The sequence below is a fragment of the Plasmopara halstedii genome, assembly GCF_900000015.1.
Source record: "Plasmopara halstedii genome assembly, contig: Scaffold_322, whole genome shotgun sequence".
Lineage (NCBI taxonomy): Eukaryota > Oomycota > Peronosporomycetes > Peronosporales > Peronosporaceae > Plasmopara > Plasmopara halstedii.
This window is the reverse complement of record NW_020187243.1, coordinates 1,715,920-1,728,476: the sequence shown is the minus strand read 5'-3', so window position 1 is coordinate 1,728,476 and position 12,557 is coordinate 1,715,920. Positions and strand designations below refer to the sequence as shown.

Below are 12,557 nucleotides of genomic sequence, written 5' to 3'. Positions count from 1 at the left end.
GACATGAACTCGCCAGCCGGTACCAACCGTTTATATTGGTGACCAAAGCGACTTGCGTTTACTCGACCACATATTCTCAAGCTTGTAAAAACGTTATATCGGATGTAGCGAATAATATCGCCAAGGAAAGCATTGCTCACGGGTAGATAATCTTTATTGTTATACACCCGGCTTCGCATATTAGACACCCGAGTCGATTCATAACAACCATTACGTTATGACAAATGCGAGTCAACATACCAACCTTCAAAAATTGATCCTGTTTTTCATGACTTGCAGTCGGCGTTATACCCCACCGCTTTTGGTACGGGAGACCGTGCGTCTTCTTATCTATACAACTCTGACAAACTCACAGCTCGATCTTCTTAACTATCGGGTCAAAAGCTACCGGTTCTGTACCTTACTAGGGATCCCTGCTTAATCTTATAGGTGGGTATACTTCGGCAATACTTATACTTTTATACTACAGGAAAAACACTAATAATAATATATAGTATTTCGACCTCAAATGACAGAGGCAGTATCATTAGTTTATCACTGCTCTCAGAATAGGTCTATCATTGAATTTTGATATTTACTTTTTCTATTTGCAAATAATCATTTTTTTGATCTCATATTTCTTATATTTCAGGCTAAAGAACTAAAATTTGAACTGCATTAGATTGTATCCACGTCAATCAATCTAAGGCGATTTTTAATGTGTAAATAAATCTGCCTTGTTTTGGGCCAAGTTCAACAGAAGATGTAGCCCATGCTGTAAGGATTATGACGTTTGTCAGGAATTTTTGGATTAGAGACAGTTAATAATAATTTTTACTGTAACCTTCCTTACATCAATTCCCACAGTGCATACAAAAGATATGTGTAACGGCTAAGTGTAGCTCATGACAAAGAGTGAGTATAGTCTTAGGGGATGAAATTATTGTATCATTATTCGAAACAGAAAGCTCACATTAAGCTTCAAACAATCATTAGTGAGGCCGTCAGTGTGACGGCCTCACTCCTCGAGCGTTATGAGTGAAAAGGTTATCGATTAGAAGTACCGCCTAGTCACAAGCAATTTCATTGATCTGTTCTCTTCGGTTCGGTACTATCTACTTATGTGTATATTACACATCCTTCAAGAGAATAAAATTCCAAAGTACATCTAAAATACTGAACCCAGTACCAAACAGCCCATTGACTACAAATGAATCACACCAAATCGTCAGCAATCCTCATAGTGTACATTGCCGATATACTCTCTCTCATCTTTACAAATGATCCAGTTTCGATCCAGATCCCAATCCATCATGCCCTTACAAATACATATGGATTCTTATAACTGTGCTGCAAACACAGTTATAGCAAATACTTCAGCAGAGGAGATGCAAGCCGAGCGGAGATCGTAGCCACAACCAAATTGTCGCTTGTAGGTCAAAAATATGACATTCACTTGCGATTTCGTAAATCAAAATTATGTGCTACAAAAACACAAAAACCGGACAGACCCAGATCAATGAATCCGCTATGTAACGTGCTGCGAATTCGGGACACCATAGCTGCAACGTCGGGCGTGACGTTGTAAAGGTCTTATTCAGGAGCAGCAGTTATCAATGCGGGTGAAATTCTCAAATTTATACCTGCCTACCGTTTGAATCCGTAGGACCATGTGTAGCTTTACCTGGCTAGTTGATTCAGTGTTAGCTCTTGGCTCTTCTTGCAAATTGGTCGACCAAATTTTCAGTTGAGGGTACAAATAGCGCACCTGCATTTGATTAACCTTCAGCTGTTTGAAAGGAAATTTGGTGGGAACTAATGACTAATACATTTTGTATGGAGATGATCCACAGCATGGTTCTGTCTGTATCTCTCCAAAGGTACTAATTGACAGTGTACTTTGCATGTAATATGCAGGTAACCTCGTCTGTGAAAACGAATAATAGAATAGATTGGATTTGAGCAAATTAAATCTGATTCTGGACACGCACTCAACAGATGTATCCTGAATCAAAGAACAGCTCTTTCTTTTTTCAGGGACAGAAAGGAGAAATGACAAAAAACGTAGTGTTCGTGATTTAATGACCATTAGATCAAATAATGCCAAAGGCATAAGTGTACTATCATGTGTCCCAAACCGTGAAAATGCGTGTGACGTGAAGGTGTCCGGCATCCAGTCAATGTTGAAGAAGCAAAAGTCTTTGTGAGACTTTGACGAACACTTATATTATCATTATCATTCGCGTTGGTGTCCTACAACAAATTTCCTTTTCGATAATTCATGAAGCAAGCAACTGATACAGACGGCGGAGTGACGCTGCAACGGTATAAACCAGTCCGGTAAGTACGCGGTGAGTAAGGTCAACACCTGTATTTTGCGCATACCACGACAAGTGAATATGTATCCGTATTAAGTTGTGGGTTTTGATTTTAGACTGGAAAGGCTAGAGTTAATGGATACGATGAGTAGTACGAGCTAGAACCATGTGATCACACATTTAATGTTTCATAGAGTGCGTGTTCTAATCATATTGGATGTCTATTTTGGAATTACATTCAACACTACCGATCATAACACTGAATATGTTAATTAATATTGTTGGATGCCTCCGACTTATTTTTTGATACTCTTCATGATTTTGGATGCCAAGAAGCGTAGCCGACAAATCCACCTGGTCTATGACTACGCTTTTAGCACACAGGTTGTAATCACCACGGATTCTGTCATTATCCGATTACATGTGTTATTCCTGCATCTTGTGACAGGCAGATTCTCAAATACCGCAACACAGGATACGGATCAGCATTCTCTCTATTTCTAGTCTCAAAGCGAATTGATTCACGTCTCACATCTCTCTGCCTCAATGAGGTTGACAATTGTGTAGTGCTATCACCTTCCATTAGTCAACTCACAGCACCGCACTCGAGCTCGATATGACTCCTCGTGCTTTTCTTTTTGGAGCAATTACGATTTTCACATTGTCCTATGCCAATGGTTACTTTGTGTTCCGCTCAGTAGACTTAGATCCGATTCCAGATTTAATCGATGCGAACCAAGTCCAGCCTTTTCCACAGCCGCAACCCGAGACAAAATCACAGAAATCCGCCGTCAAGTATAAACCTTCGCTCTATATTGACAGTGGATGTCATCCGTACCCAGCAGTACAAGCAAATGGGTCGCTCAGTAGCGGAGTAGAGTGGAAACATAATCCTCGAGCGTCTTGCCGAGGGTCTCCTTTGGGCTCGCAAGTGTATTCGCGTTCCGACTGGTACAAAGGCAAGTGGGCCATTATGTACACTTGGTACTTCCCGGGAGCTCTTGATCCGACGACCCAATTTGTGAGTCATTGGTTATGGGCCATTATTTGGACCAACAGTCCGGATCCGGACGAGTCAACTCTTCTCGCTGTGACACTACCACGACTTGCGGACGGCGTCAAGAAATACTCACCACTTCATTCAAAATATGTGCATAATCATACCACTGTCAAGATCAAGTCGCAACAGAGTTTTTGGCTCAAAATGCATGGATTTGAACTCACGAGCCGCTCTGGAGAGTTTCAGGATCTTATCACGTTAGACCAACTGACGGACGAAGCAAAAGCCGCGCTAATGACAAATCATCGTCCTGAACACTTTGCTAACCCACCGTTGCAGGATTTAAGGTTCAATGAGGTGTTACAAATGGCGTTCCCGTTTTAAGCAGCATCTACCATCTTGGAGCATATAGAGCAGTACGTGCACTAGTAAGGAATTTTCATATAAATATAGTGTATCGTTATTGTTATATTGTTATATTGGCATAATGTTATATTGTTATATTGTTATATTGTTATATGCATTCGAGGCATTTGATAAAGGTTTATAAATTCTCTTGTGTACTATGCTCTAGGATCATATTTGTTGAACTACGTCACATTTTTGCGCTGGTCTTTCTTTTTTTGCCGCAGTTTAAACTGCTACTTGGTTCTATTGGATACAATCTAATGCAGTTCAAATTCTGGTTTTTTAGCCTGAAATATAAAAAATATGAGAAAGAAAATGATTATTTGCAAATAGAAGAGGTAAATATCAAAATTCAATGATAAACCTGTTCTGAGAGCAGTGATATACTAATGATACTGCCCCCGTCATTTGAGGTCGAAATACTATATATTATTATTAGTGTTTTTCCTGTACCACGAGATTTCTTTAAGTATTGCCGAAGTATACCCACCTTTAAGATCAAGCAGGGATCCCTAGTAACAAGAGATTGCAAACATACTGTTGTGGCTTATTGTGTAGTGATAGTGGACGATACCTCAATGAGGTTGTGGACGAGACCTGCGAACAAACTCTGATGCTAGCCTAAGGATAGACTCAAGGCAGGAAAGCGTTTTCATAATGCTGTAAAATTACACGTCAATCAAACTCAATGAGGCTCAATTGGAATTCTTACTCAAATTGTAGCATACCTGGAGATACTGTGCACCTGAATGTGTTTCATTGTAAGCAAATTGCAATGCGATCAATAATCTAGCAAAGACAATAGATTACTTAGGAGCGGAACTTAACATGTTATTCGCATGCTCGTTGCGCAGAATTAGGTCTTGGAATGCCAGCCTGTGCTTTGATTGGCTATGCGTTTGAAGATTGTTGACTTGCCAGTAGCAAATTAAAATCTTAATAAGGTGGCACATACTCGAAAGCACTAACGATTGTATTGTCGGCACAAGGTAAAATTGCCTGACTTCAAACACAATGTGTCAAACATTTTGCGAAGCGCCATCGTGTGACAGTGCTTTCAATGATGTCTTATTTCTCTCACACTATGTAAACGTAGCGCTTTTGGGCACGTCCCTTCCTTACTCAGGAAATTGGAGCCGATAGATTCAAAGCCATGTAGTCGCAGAGCGTGGTGTGTATCTATGAACTAGACTACCATACAATTCTGCAAGTCGATTTTCTCGATGTTCAGAGAAAATAGAGCATAGATGCCATGCTCTGTCCAGTTGGTTAGTTTCAGCACAATCATGATATAGAGACAAAGGCTGTTAGATAAATTTTACAGGAAAAGAATTATGATGAAACTAGTTTGAATTCAAAAGCAAAACTATTTTCTAACACTTGGAAAGCCCAATCGGGCGTGTGTTTGCCTGCTTTTAGCATCGACATATTGTTTTTAACATATTAGCTGACAGTCATGGCGGCGCCGACTATGCGCATTGTGGTAAAGTGTAGCCGGGCTTAATCAGCGAGTCGGATAATATCGCAAGCCAATCCACCAACCAGATCGAAACCGCTTTGTGGCTGTGCTGAAAGAGCCTGGGATTAATCGACCAATTTGATTGAAAATGGGCAAACCTGTAGAAATAGGCACTGCATTACTTGACGACACTTCAATAAGTGGAAGCAATAGGATTCAGCACCACCGTCTCTTCGCGCACCTGTTTCAAACGAATTTTATCCTGCAATGATCGCGAAACGTTTATCCATCAGTCTACAAAGGACAAAAATGATCTGGTGCGTAGCACACCGAGTAAAGTATGACATAACTTTTTTGTAAAGCGCGGATCTCGTTTCAACACAATAGCCACCGACACGCCATTCCACAACTCACATTGTCAAGGAGCAGCTTAGATAAATAGTTACCTGTAATGGCGTAGCTGACAGCAGTGGGATGAGATAAATTTGCTCAGACGACCACACAGCCAGCTTTACCAGACGCATCCCGAAAAAGGTTATAGTTGTGATCTGCAAATACTATGCAAATCTAATAGGCTGACCAGAACCATAGGCGAAAGCGGCGAAGTTTAGCCCGATGACACGTCTCATACGTGCGAACAAACGTGCTCACTTGTACGTCTTGTGCCACCAGACAAACGCTCGCCTAAAAGAGAAAACACTGAAGTGACGTCATGTGTTGCGCAATGTTGTGTGCTTTAGATTCTCACCATGAGAGATTACTCGACGGTGAGCATTGCTTTACTACAGTAAGGATTTTGTTAGCGGTGCGGACAGACAACCGTACTCCTTGAACAAACGGATTAAAACTTCTAGGTCAAAGGTTTTAGAAGCGAAGAAGCATGCGCAACATGCTTTTTCGGATCGATAAATTCTTCATTTATGGACGACATTGCCATTGTGACCACCGATAGTCTATAGTGAGATGGTATAAATGCACATCCGCCACCATATTCAACGTCTTATGCTACCGGAACCAACACGCTGGGACGAAGTTTTCTTTAACGCACAATGCTTGTAGCTACCAACCCGTTTTGGGACCGGTTTTCGAAAGACTCATCTCTCCAAAAAAGGCCCTTTTGGACAGTGAGGTATCCAGCCCGCCTTACTAAGTCTGGGTGCGAGTTGGCAGGGCAGTCACACTTTTTGTGTATAAATATTCGTCAATTTTAGTGACCTATATCCGGCTGCTTTAATTCAGGTCCTATGATTATTGAACCAGGTATCCTCCGGTCCCAGGTCAAGCAACTAATCACTTGAGCCCCAAGACCGGTCATTACCATAGGAAACCAGCTCACTTGTACGTTGTCTCAAAGTTTTACTCGACAAAGATGGATAGATAGAATTATTTCCTGTGAGAGACATGAAAACAACGTCACTGTGCGCAGCGATGTATGAGCTGTATAGATTACAATATCTACGGGCCAAAGAGGTATACCTTGAACTTCACAAGAGCATGCGTTATTCTGAGTTGGTCTTTGTCGTCAGATGACTAGTTCATTTATACTGAATCTTGCTATCAAGACACAACGCGACTCAAGTCCATGCACTTTCATATTCGGTTGGAAGAAAGGAAAGCTTGTGGCAAATGCTGAAACGACATGAACGACATGGAAAAGCCGATTCATTTGGAAGGATCAAAATCAGTTCATCCATATCTTTTGCACGTCTTGAATGCACTGTCCCCAGCACTATTTGATAGCCCCATGAGTGTGACTGGCGTGGCGTTGCGTCATGTCTACATACTTTGCACCATATTTGTGTACGTGGCCGACAAGTCCTAGCCTTCTTCAAGTCTCTTTGGTATAGATGCATCGACCACTCTATGGTGATGTTAAATCTGCGCGGATACCATGTTTCCAATTTAGCAGCTAGTGAAGAGGATTAAATGAGCCAACGACACGTCGTCCTGATTGTCAAACGGCACGTTGAAGTGCGAGTACTTGTGTGCTGATCGCAAGTGTTTAATGCAGTCTTTGCGTGGGACTTCCGTGTTCTACTCGTATATCTTTAAAATAGGTCTCTGTATGGGCACGACGTTGCCTGAATAGCTGCGTCACCAACCAATTTAGCGTGACTGGTATCATTATTCAACCCCTGTGGGATGAAATCTCACTACCAGAGCATCCCGATCGAGGTACCTATTGCACGAGAGAGACATAATTGTTGCTCATTAGCAGTAGAACTAGGTCAAAGGCACTGAGCATGCCGCGATCAACCATGCTGCGCTGCCGCTAAAACGGCGTTTGCGCATTTACGGCGCCCGCGTAAGGCTAATTATAAACATACACATCACACCCGTTCTAAGCTTTGCACAATTCAATGTTCATTACGTCACACTGTTTTCTTGACAAAGGTCAGTGTTGTGAGACATAGCATTGAGTCGCAAAACCCATGTTAATAATTGCGCGCTCTGTGATCTGGGGTAGCACGCGTAGTGGGGTTCTTGTCCCTACGTTGTAGATTTGCGTACAATGGATGAATAGGATCTGTTGGGCTTGAGGATAGCTGAAACGGGGTTTCGCGTGCTCGGGTGTGAAGGGTGCGGGTCGCAGAAGATGCTGTGATTTACACAAGATGGTGTGACCACACAATGGTGTGTGGATATACTTAAACAAGAAGTTAGTACGTGGCTGAACTGCCTGTAGCTATACATTTGATAAGGTTTTACTATATACATAGGAAACTCTATACGTTTAGATTTAGGCGGCGTTGCCGCAAGTAATAGCCGAGAAATATATACAGTATACGTGCTAAACGAAAGAGGTAATTAGCATTGGGTTAAGGTTGTAGTTTCTGTTGGAGTAAGCGGATTGCGATTCTCTACACTCGTACTAGCTCTAAGTATAGAACGAAGGTCACAGACCTGAACCAAGCTTCCTCTAAGCGAAAGAGCTACGGCAGCCCCGCTACAATAGCTGCCTTTCTCTCAAGGTCAGTAATGCCTGAGTGTCTTCAAAGACGGAGTTATCCATGACAGATGACAATACTTCTCGCTAATGTGATTATACCAAAGCACCTATTTGGTATCTGCCAATACACCTAATTTTACGTGCTCTTACGATCGAACTACTGAATCGGTATCGATAGTCTTCGCTTAAAGCGTGCCCAAATGACTCAACGTGCCACTTGGAAAGATAAGTCCGCGCGATCAATAACCTACGAGCCCTGTTTGATGATTTCTGATAGAACGGCCATTATGACGTTTTTTTGGCTCGACGCTTCTGCCCTTACCGAGGAATATACGGCGAGGCCGTTCACCGAAAATAAAGCCGGTTCCACGCTCAACCTCACTTCTACACGAGACATACACTCCGTGTGCAATCCTTATTGCGCGACACTCTGCCATGGAACTAGCGATGACGTCCAGCTTGTTACTAATAGGCTGAACTTAATCAGGCAAACCAAGTTTGCTTATTTTAAGTGCGGTAGTCGCAGGACTCTAGTGGACTCAGCCATGTAGTGATTATGGATTCATGTCATCAGCGCTGCTCGTCGCGCCATGACGGAGCGATTATTGATTTATGTGCTTGTGGGTCTTTCCCTCGAGCAGAGAATAAAGTAACTGCTCGCGAGTAGATCCAAGAGCGCTGTCCAACCCCGCATCGCATCATCGCTCAGATAAAACCCTAGCGCCGCAAGTGGGTATATCCCTTCTCTTTATACGAAATGTGCTATTGGTACCGAATGGAGGTGAAAGTGCCGAAGGTATTATATCCAATTTCAGAAACTATGTAAAAAAGGCATGTCGCTCTACCCGTCCATCAGCTTTACAAACCAGCTTCAGTAAAGCAAACGACAGACTGAAACACAGTTTAATGTGTGAGTTTGTAAACAAAGCACGACGTACGGCATCGAGGTGAATCCCTGCCACCTCAACTTTTGTGTAAGGAGCTCTACTCATCCCGATGAGTCTGCAGGCACTACTACTATTATAGCCTTTTGGTTGATCAGGACCAGTTTTTACTGGCTGTCGAAAAGTGCGCAATCCTGTTTCTACATTTTTAAAAAAAAGATAAAGGGTGCACTAGGTTTAAGGCGTGGAAGCCTGACAATTTTGCCGGAAAGGTATCTCAAATTTTCATAATTTTTGCGGCGAGGATAGGTTTTTCCACTTCACCAGATACCAGTTACAGTCCTAGCGAATTGCCGATCACCCTTCCAGCGTGCGCTCTTACGATTATGGCGACACGTTGAAACTATTTGAGAGACTTTTTACAACCAATAGTACTTTAGTCAACATTTGAAAGTGCATTTTGCGTTACCAAAGCGAGTCTATTTGTTTGAGGCATCTTCAGGCTATGTAGAACTGGATTGCCGCCATTGATCAAAAATTATGTCACCTACAATTGAGGAAGTGCACGATGGGACATTAAATTCAACAGAGAGCTTCGCATCTCTATCGATCCCAAGAGCGGGATCGTGGTATTTCACTAGCAATCTTACGCAAGACACAAGATGTGTTCGTATCCATTTCAATGTTGATTTGAATACAGCCTTTCCATTCTAATTATATATACGACCCACCAGCTCGATGGAATGTTGTCTCATCGACTGCAGACACTTCATACAGAGGTACATTCACAGCCTTCAGTTAAACATTTTCACTCATCACAAACTTAAGTTTGTTTCATTTCCCTCTGGCGTCGGCCTGTTGCTTTTGCACACTTTGTTCTCATTCGTAGCGTCGCACAACTGACACATGACACTCAGTATTGTCGTGATGAATTATTCTACCTTGCCGCGAAGTGTAGCCAGAACGATGTCACAAGTCAAGGAGCATCAACAGCATCTCCTCAACTAAGGCAGGGGTACGTCGTGATGGTGTTTAAGGGTTATTTCGTAAACACATCATCTGAACAATGGGTAGAAGGTTGCGTATTCGTAAACTACGTATTTCAAATTCAATCAGCGAGAGTATATCACATCAGCACCTCAGTCGCTTTACGCAAGTGTTTTAAAGAATAGGTTGCTTTATACGATAAACGTGTTCTGTCTGACTATGTGTCCGGGTAGGGTCAGCATTGGACGTATCAAATTTGGTGACCATAAACTATGTCGCTGACAACGGGATGAGACATCTCTCTCGGACGATCGACAATGACCGTAATGCCGGCATTGTTGGACGCGTCTTCTGATAAACTAATTTGAAGCTCATATTGATGGGATGACGACATTCTGCCGAACCGGTATCCCGTCGAAGGCGCTGATGCATGAAGCAAAGGCTGCACAGGAATACGTACTGAATTGCTGTGTACGAACACGTAACCTTTTGCGCAATTGTGCAAGATTTAATCTTTACGAATGTACAAAATCCACAACATACTGTGGTGTAGTTGTGAGAAATACAAAAGACCTTACATATTGACACAATTGATGGGACTCTTTACTCTTTGCGTTTGCTAAGTCGGACTCTTTCTCTGTCAAAGTGCACAACGAACTTGAACTACTAAGGTCAACCCGACGGCCAAGTTTCAAATCGACTGTACTTGCTGTGGAAGAACACGGTATATCCGATTATCTACTTCCTATTCAAATTGATACGTTTAATAATGTTATTCCTACCGTTGACCCGCAGGGATCGACAAACATGCAGTCCAAGGGCAAGAAGTAAAGATTGCTCGCTTGAAGATGCACACTAGCTGTCACAATAGGCTGATAGCATCTCCAGAATGTCTCCACGAGCGTCGGCAAGTAGAGCGGCCACGCAGTTACGACGGATGAATCTTTATTTTCAAAATAATGGTACTGCTGAGTCAACTCTACCGTAAGACGTACTCGTGATGCAGATACGAGTAGATAGCGAAGACGATCATAAGCTTGCGATGGAGTAATCGGGTATTCTTGGGGGATGTTAGTCCCATGCAATCTGATCGAGCTCTTCAAGAGCTGGGAAATCAGTCCTTTATGAATATTTACAAGGAGTTGCAGGAAGGTGTGGGCCCAAAATGCGCAATTGATATCGGATGAACTCAAATGACAGAACGAATGTAAGCCCAGTGTGGTGCCATTCTGGTTGGGGATGTCATACTAAGACATGTACCGTATTGACTTGAGCGAAGTTTGCGTAACACTCGCTATAGCTATATCGGAAACAATGGCCACCGGTAACCAATGTTGGCAAATAACTTTGTCGGAGAAAAGCTTTGTTATATCTTTGATAAATATTGTCGTCGAGAGCAGCGAAAAGAGTCAATATGCCCAAAACGCCCACGAAGATCATGATGTCATTATCACCAAACACTTGAAATGGTGATCAAAATTCACATACTAATGGTCTGCTAACATTCTACCGGAACCACATGCGCTAATACTTGCAGCGAGATCATCATCCGTTAACACGTTTCGCACGTACAATTAAGTGCTTACCCAATATATGTTACGTTACCAACACATAATGATGTATGTACACCTTGCACTGTTCTCTTCGATCTATTGTCACGGTCAGAATTCTTTAAGTATGACAATATGGTGATGAAATGCGACAATTACTGGTATCTTCGAGTGGAAACAAGCAAGTATCCGTAGGATATGTTGGCGGCTTTCTCACGTTATGCATAAAGTCTTATTGTCCTTGATAGTGACGCAAAAATTCTGGAATCATCCAGCCTCTCTTGATCACAAGAATATGAAGTTCAAAAATAAAGAGCAACTGACTGTCTAGCATTCTTCTTTTCGCTATAAGTGAAGGGTACCCTCTTTGCAACTACTGCGCACGCATAAAGTTAACGTTCTTCTGTACCCAATTTCGCTTTAGGACGGAGCCATAACGCTTTGTTATGATCACAGAAACAGATTACAATGATGAACGTCTCATCCAAAGGGAGTTTAACTCGACGTGTTCATGATATCAATCTAACCGAGGATTGATTCGTACGCCAAAAGTAGAAGCGGATCAAGAGCCGCTTAAGTAACTATATACTTGTTATTTAATTTCAAAGTGATTTCTATTGTTAAAGTTAGCCTAGAAAATACTTATTAGAATTGATTATACATAGATATCATTAAAAACCAATATGTTGTATGACATGGGATAGAAACCCACGCGTTCCACAATCTTCTCCAGTACGTACTCTGATCACCCTCATCCGTAACAGTACTAATCACGATGTTTCATCGTAGAGGTTTACTTTCGGACGTCTGAGCCGCTCACCAAATGAGATGGATAATATTGATAATAGTGTGGTGTAGGTTCATTGAAACGGCGTAAATCCGTAACATTTTCTACCACCATAATGTACGCCGCAAATTTGTCATTTTAAGACATTTTACGAAAATAAACGCTCTCGGCTCAATTTTTCTCCCAAACCTGTGCCTGCTTTAACGAACACAATCAGCTTCGGGAGTTTTCTTTT

The 12,557-nt window shown here is 42.1% G+C and overlaps 2 protein-coding genes across 2 annotated transcripts; both read left to right on the top strand.

The window, feature by feature from the left end:
- Nucleotides 1-2,913: 2,913 nt before the first annotated feature.
- PHALS_08480 (NLP-like protein) lies at nucleotides 2,914-3,681 on the top strand (the record flags this gene model as incomplete). The annotated part of the gene is made up of 1 exon (XM_024723834.1): nucleotides 2,914-3,681. The coding sequence occupies one exon, from the start codon at nucleotides 2,914-2,916 to the stop codon at nucleotides 3,679-3,681; it is 768 nt and encodes a 255-aa protein (XP_024574771.1).
- Nucleotides 3,682-10,369: 6,688 nt separating this feature from the next.
- On the top strand, nucleotides 10,370-11,172 carry PHALS_08479 (uncharacterized protein; the record flags this gene model as incomplete). The annotated part of the gene is made up of 4 exons (XM_024723833.1): nucleotides 10,370-10,540; nucleotides 10,610-10,812; nucleotides 10,874-10,969; nucleotides 11,061-11,172. 4 exons carry the CDS (start codon nucleotides 10,370-10,372, stop codon nucleotides 11,170-11,172), a joined length of 582 nt encoding a protein of 193 aa, XP_024574770.1.
- Nucleotides 11,173-12,557: the final 1,385 nt, after the last annotated feature.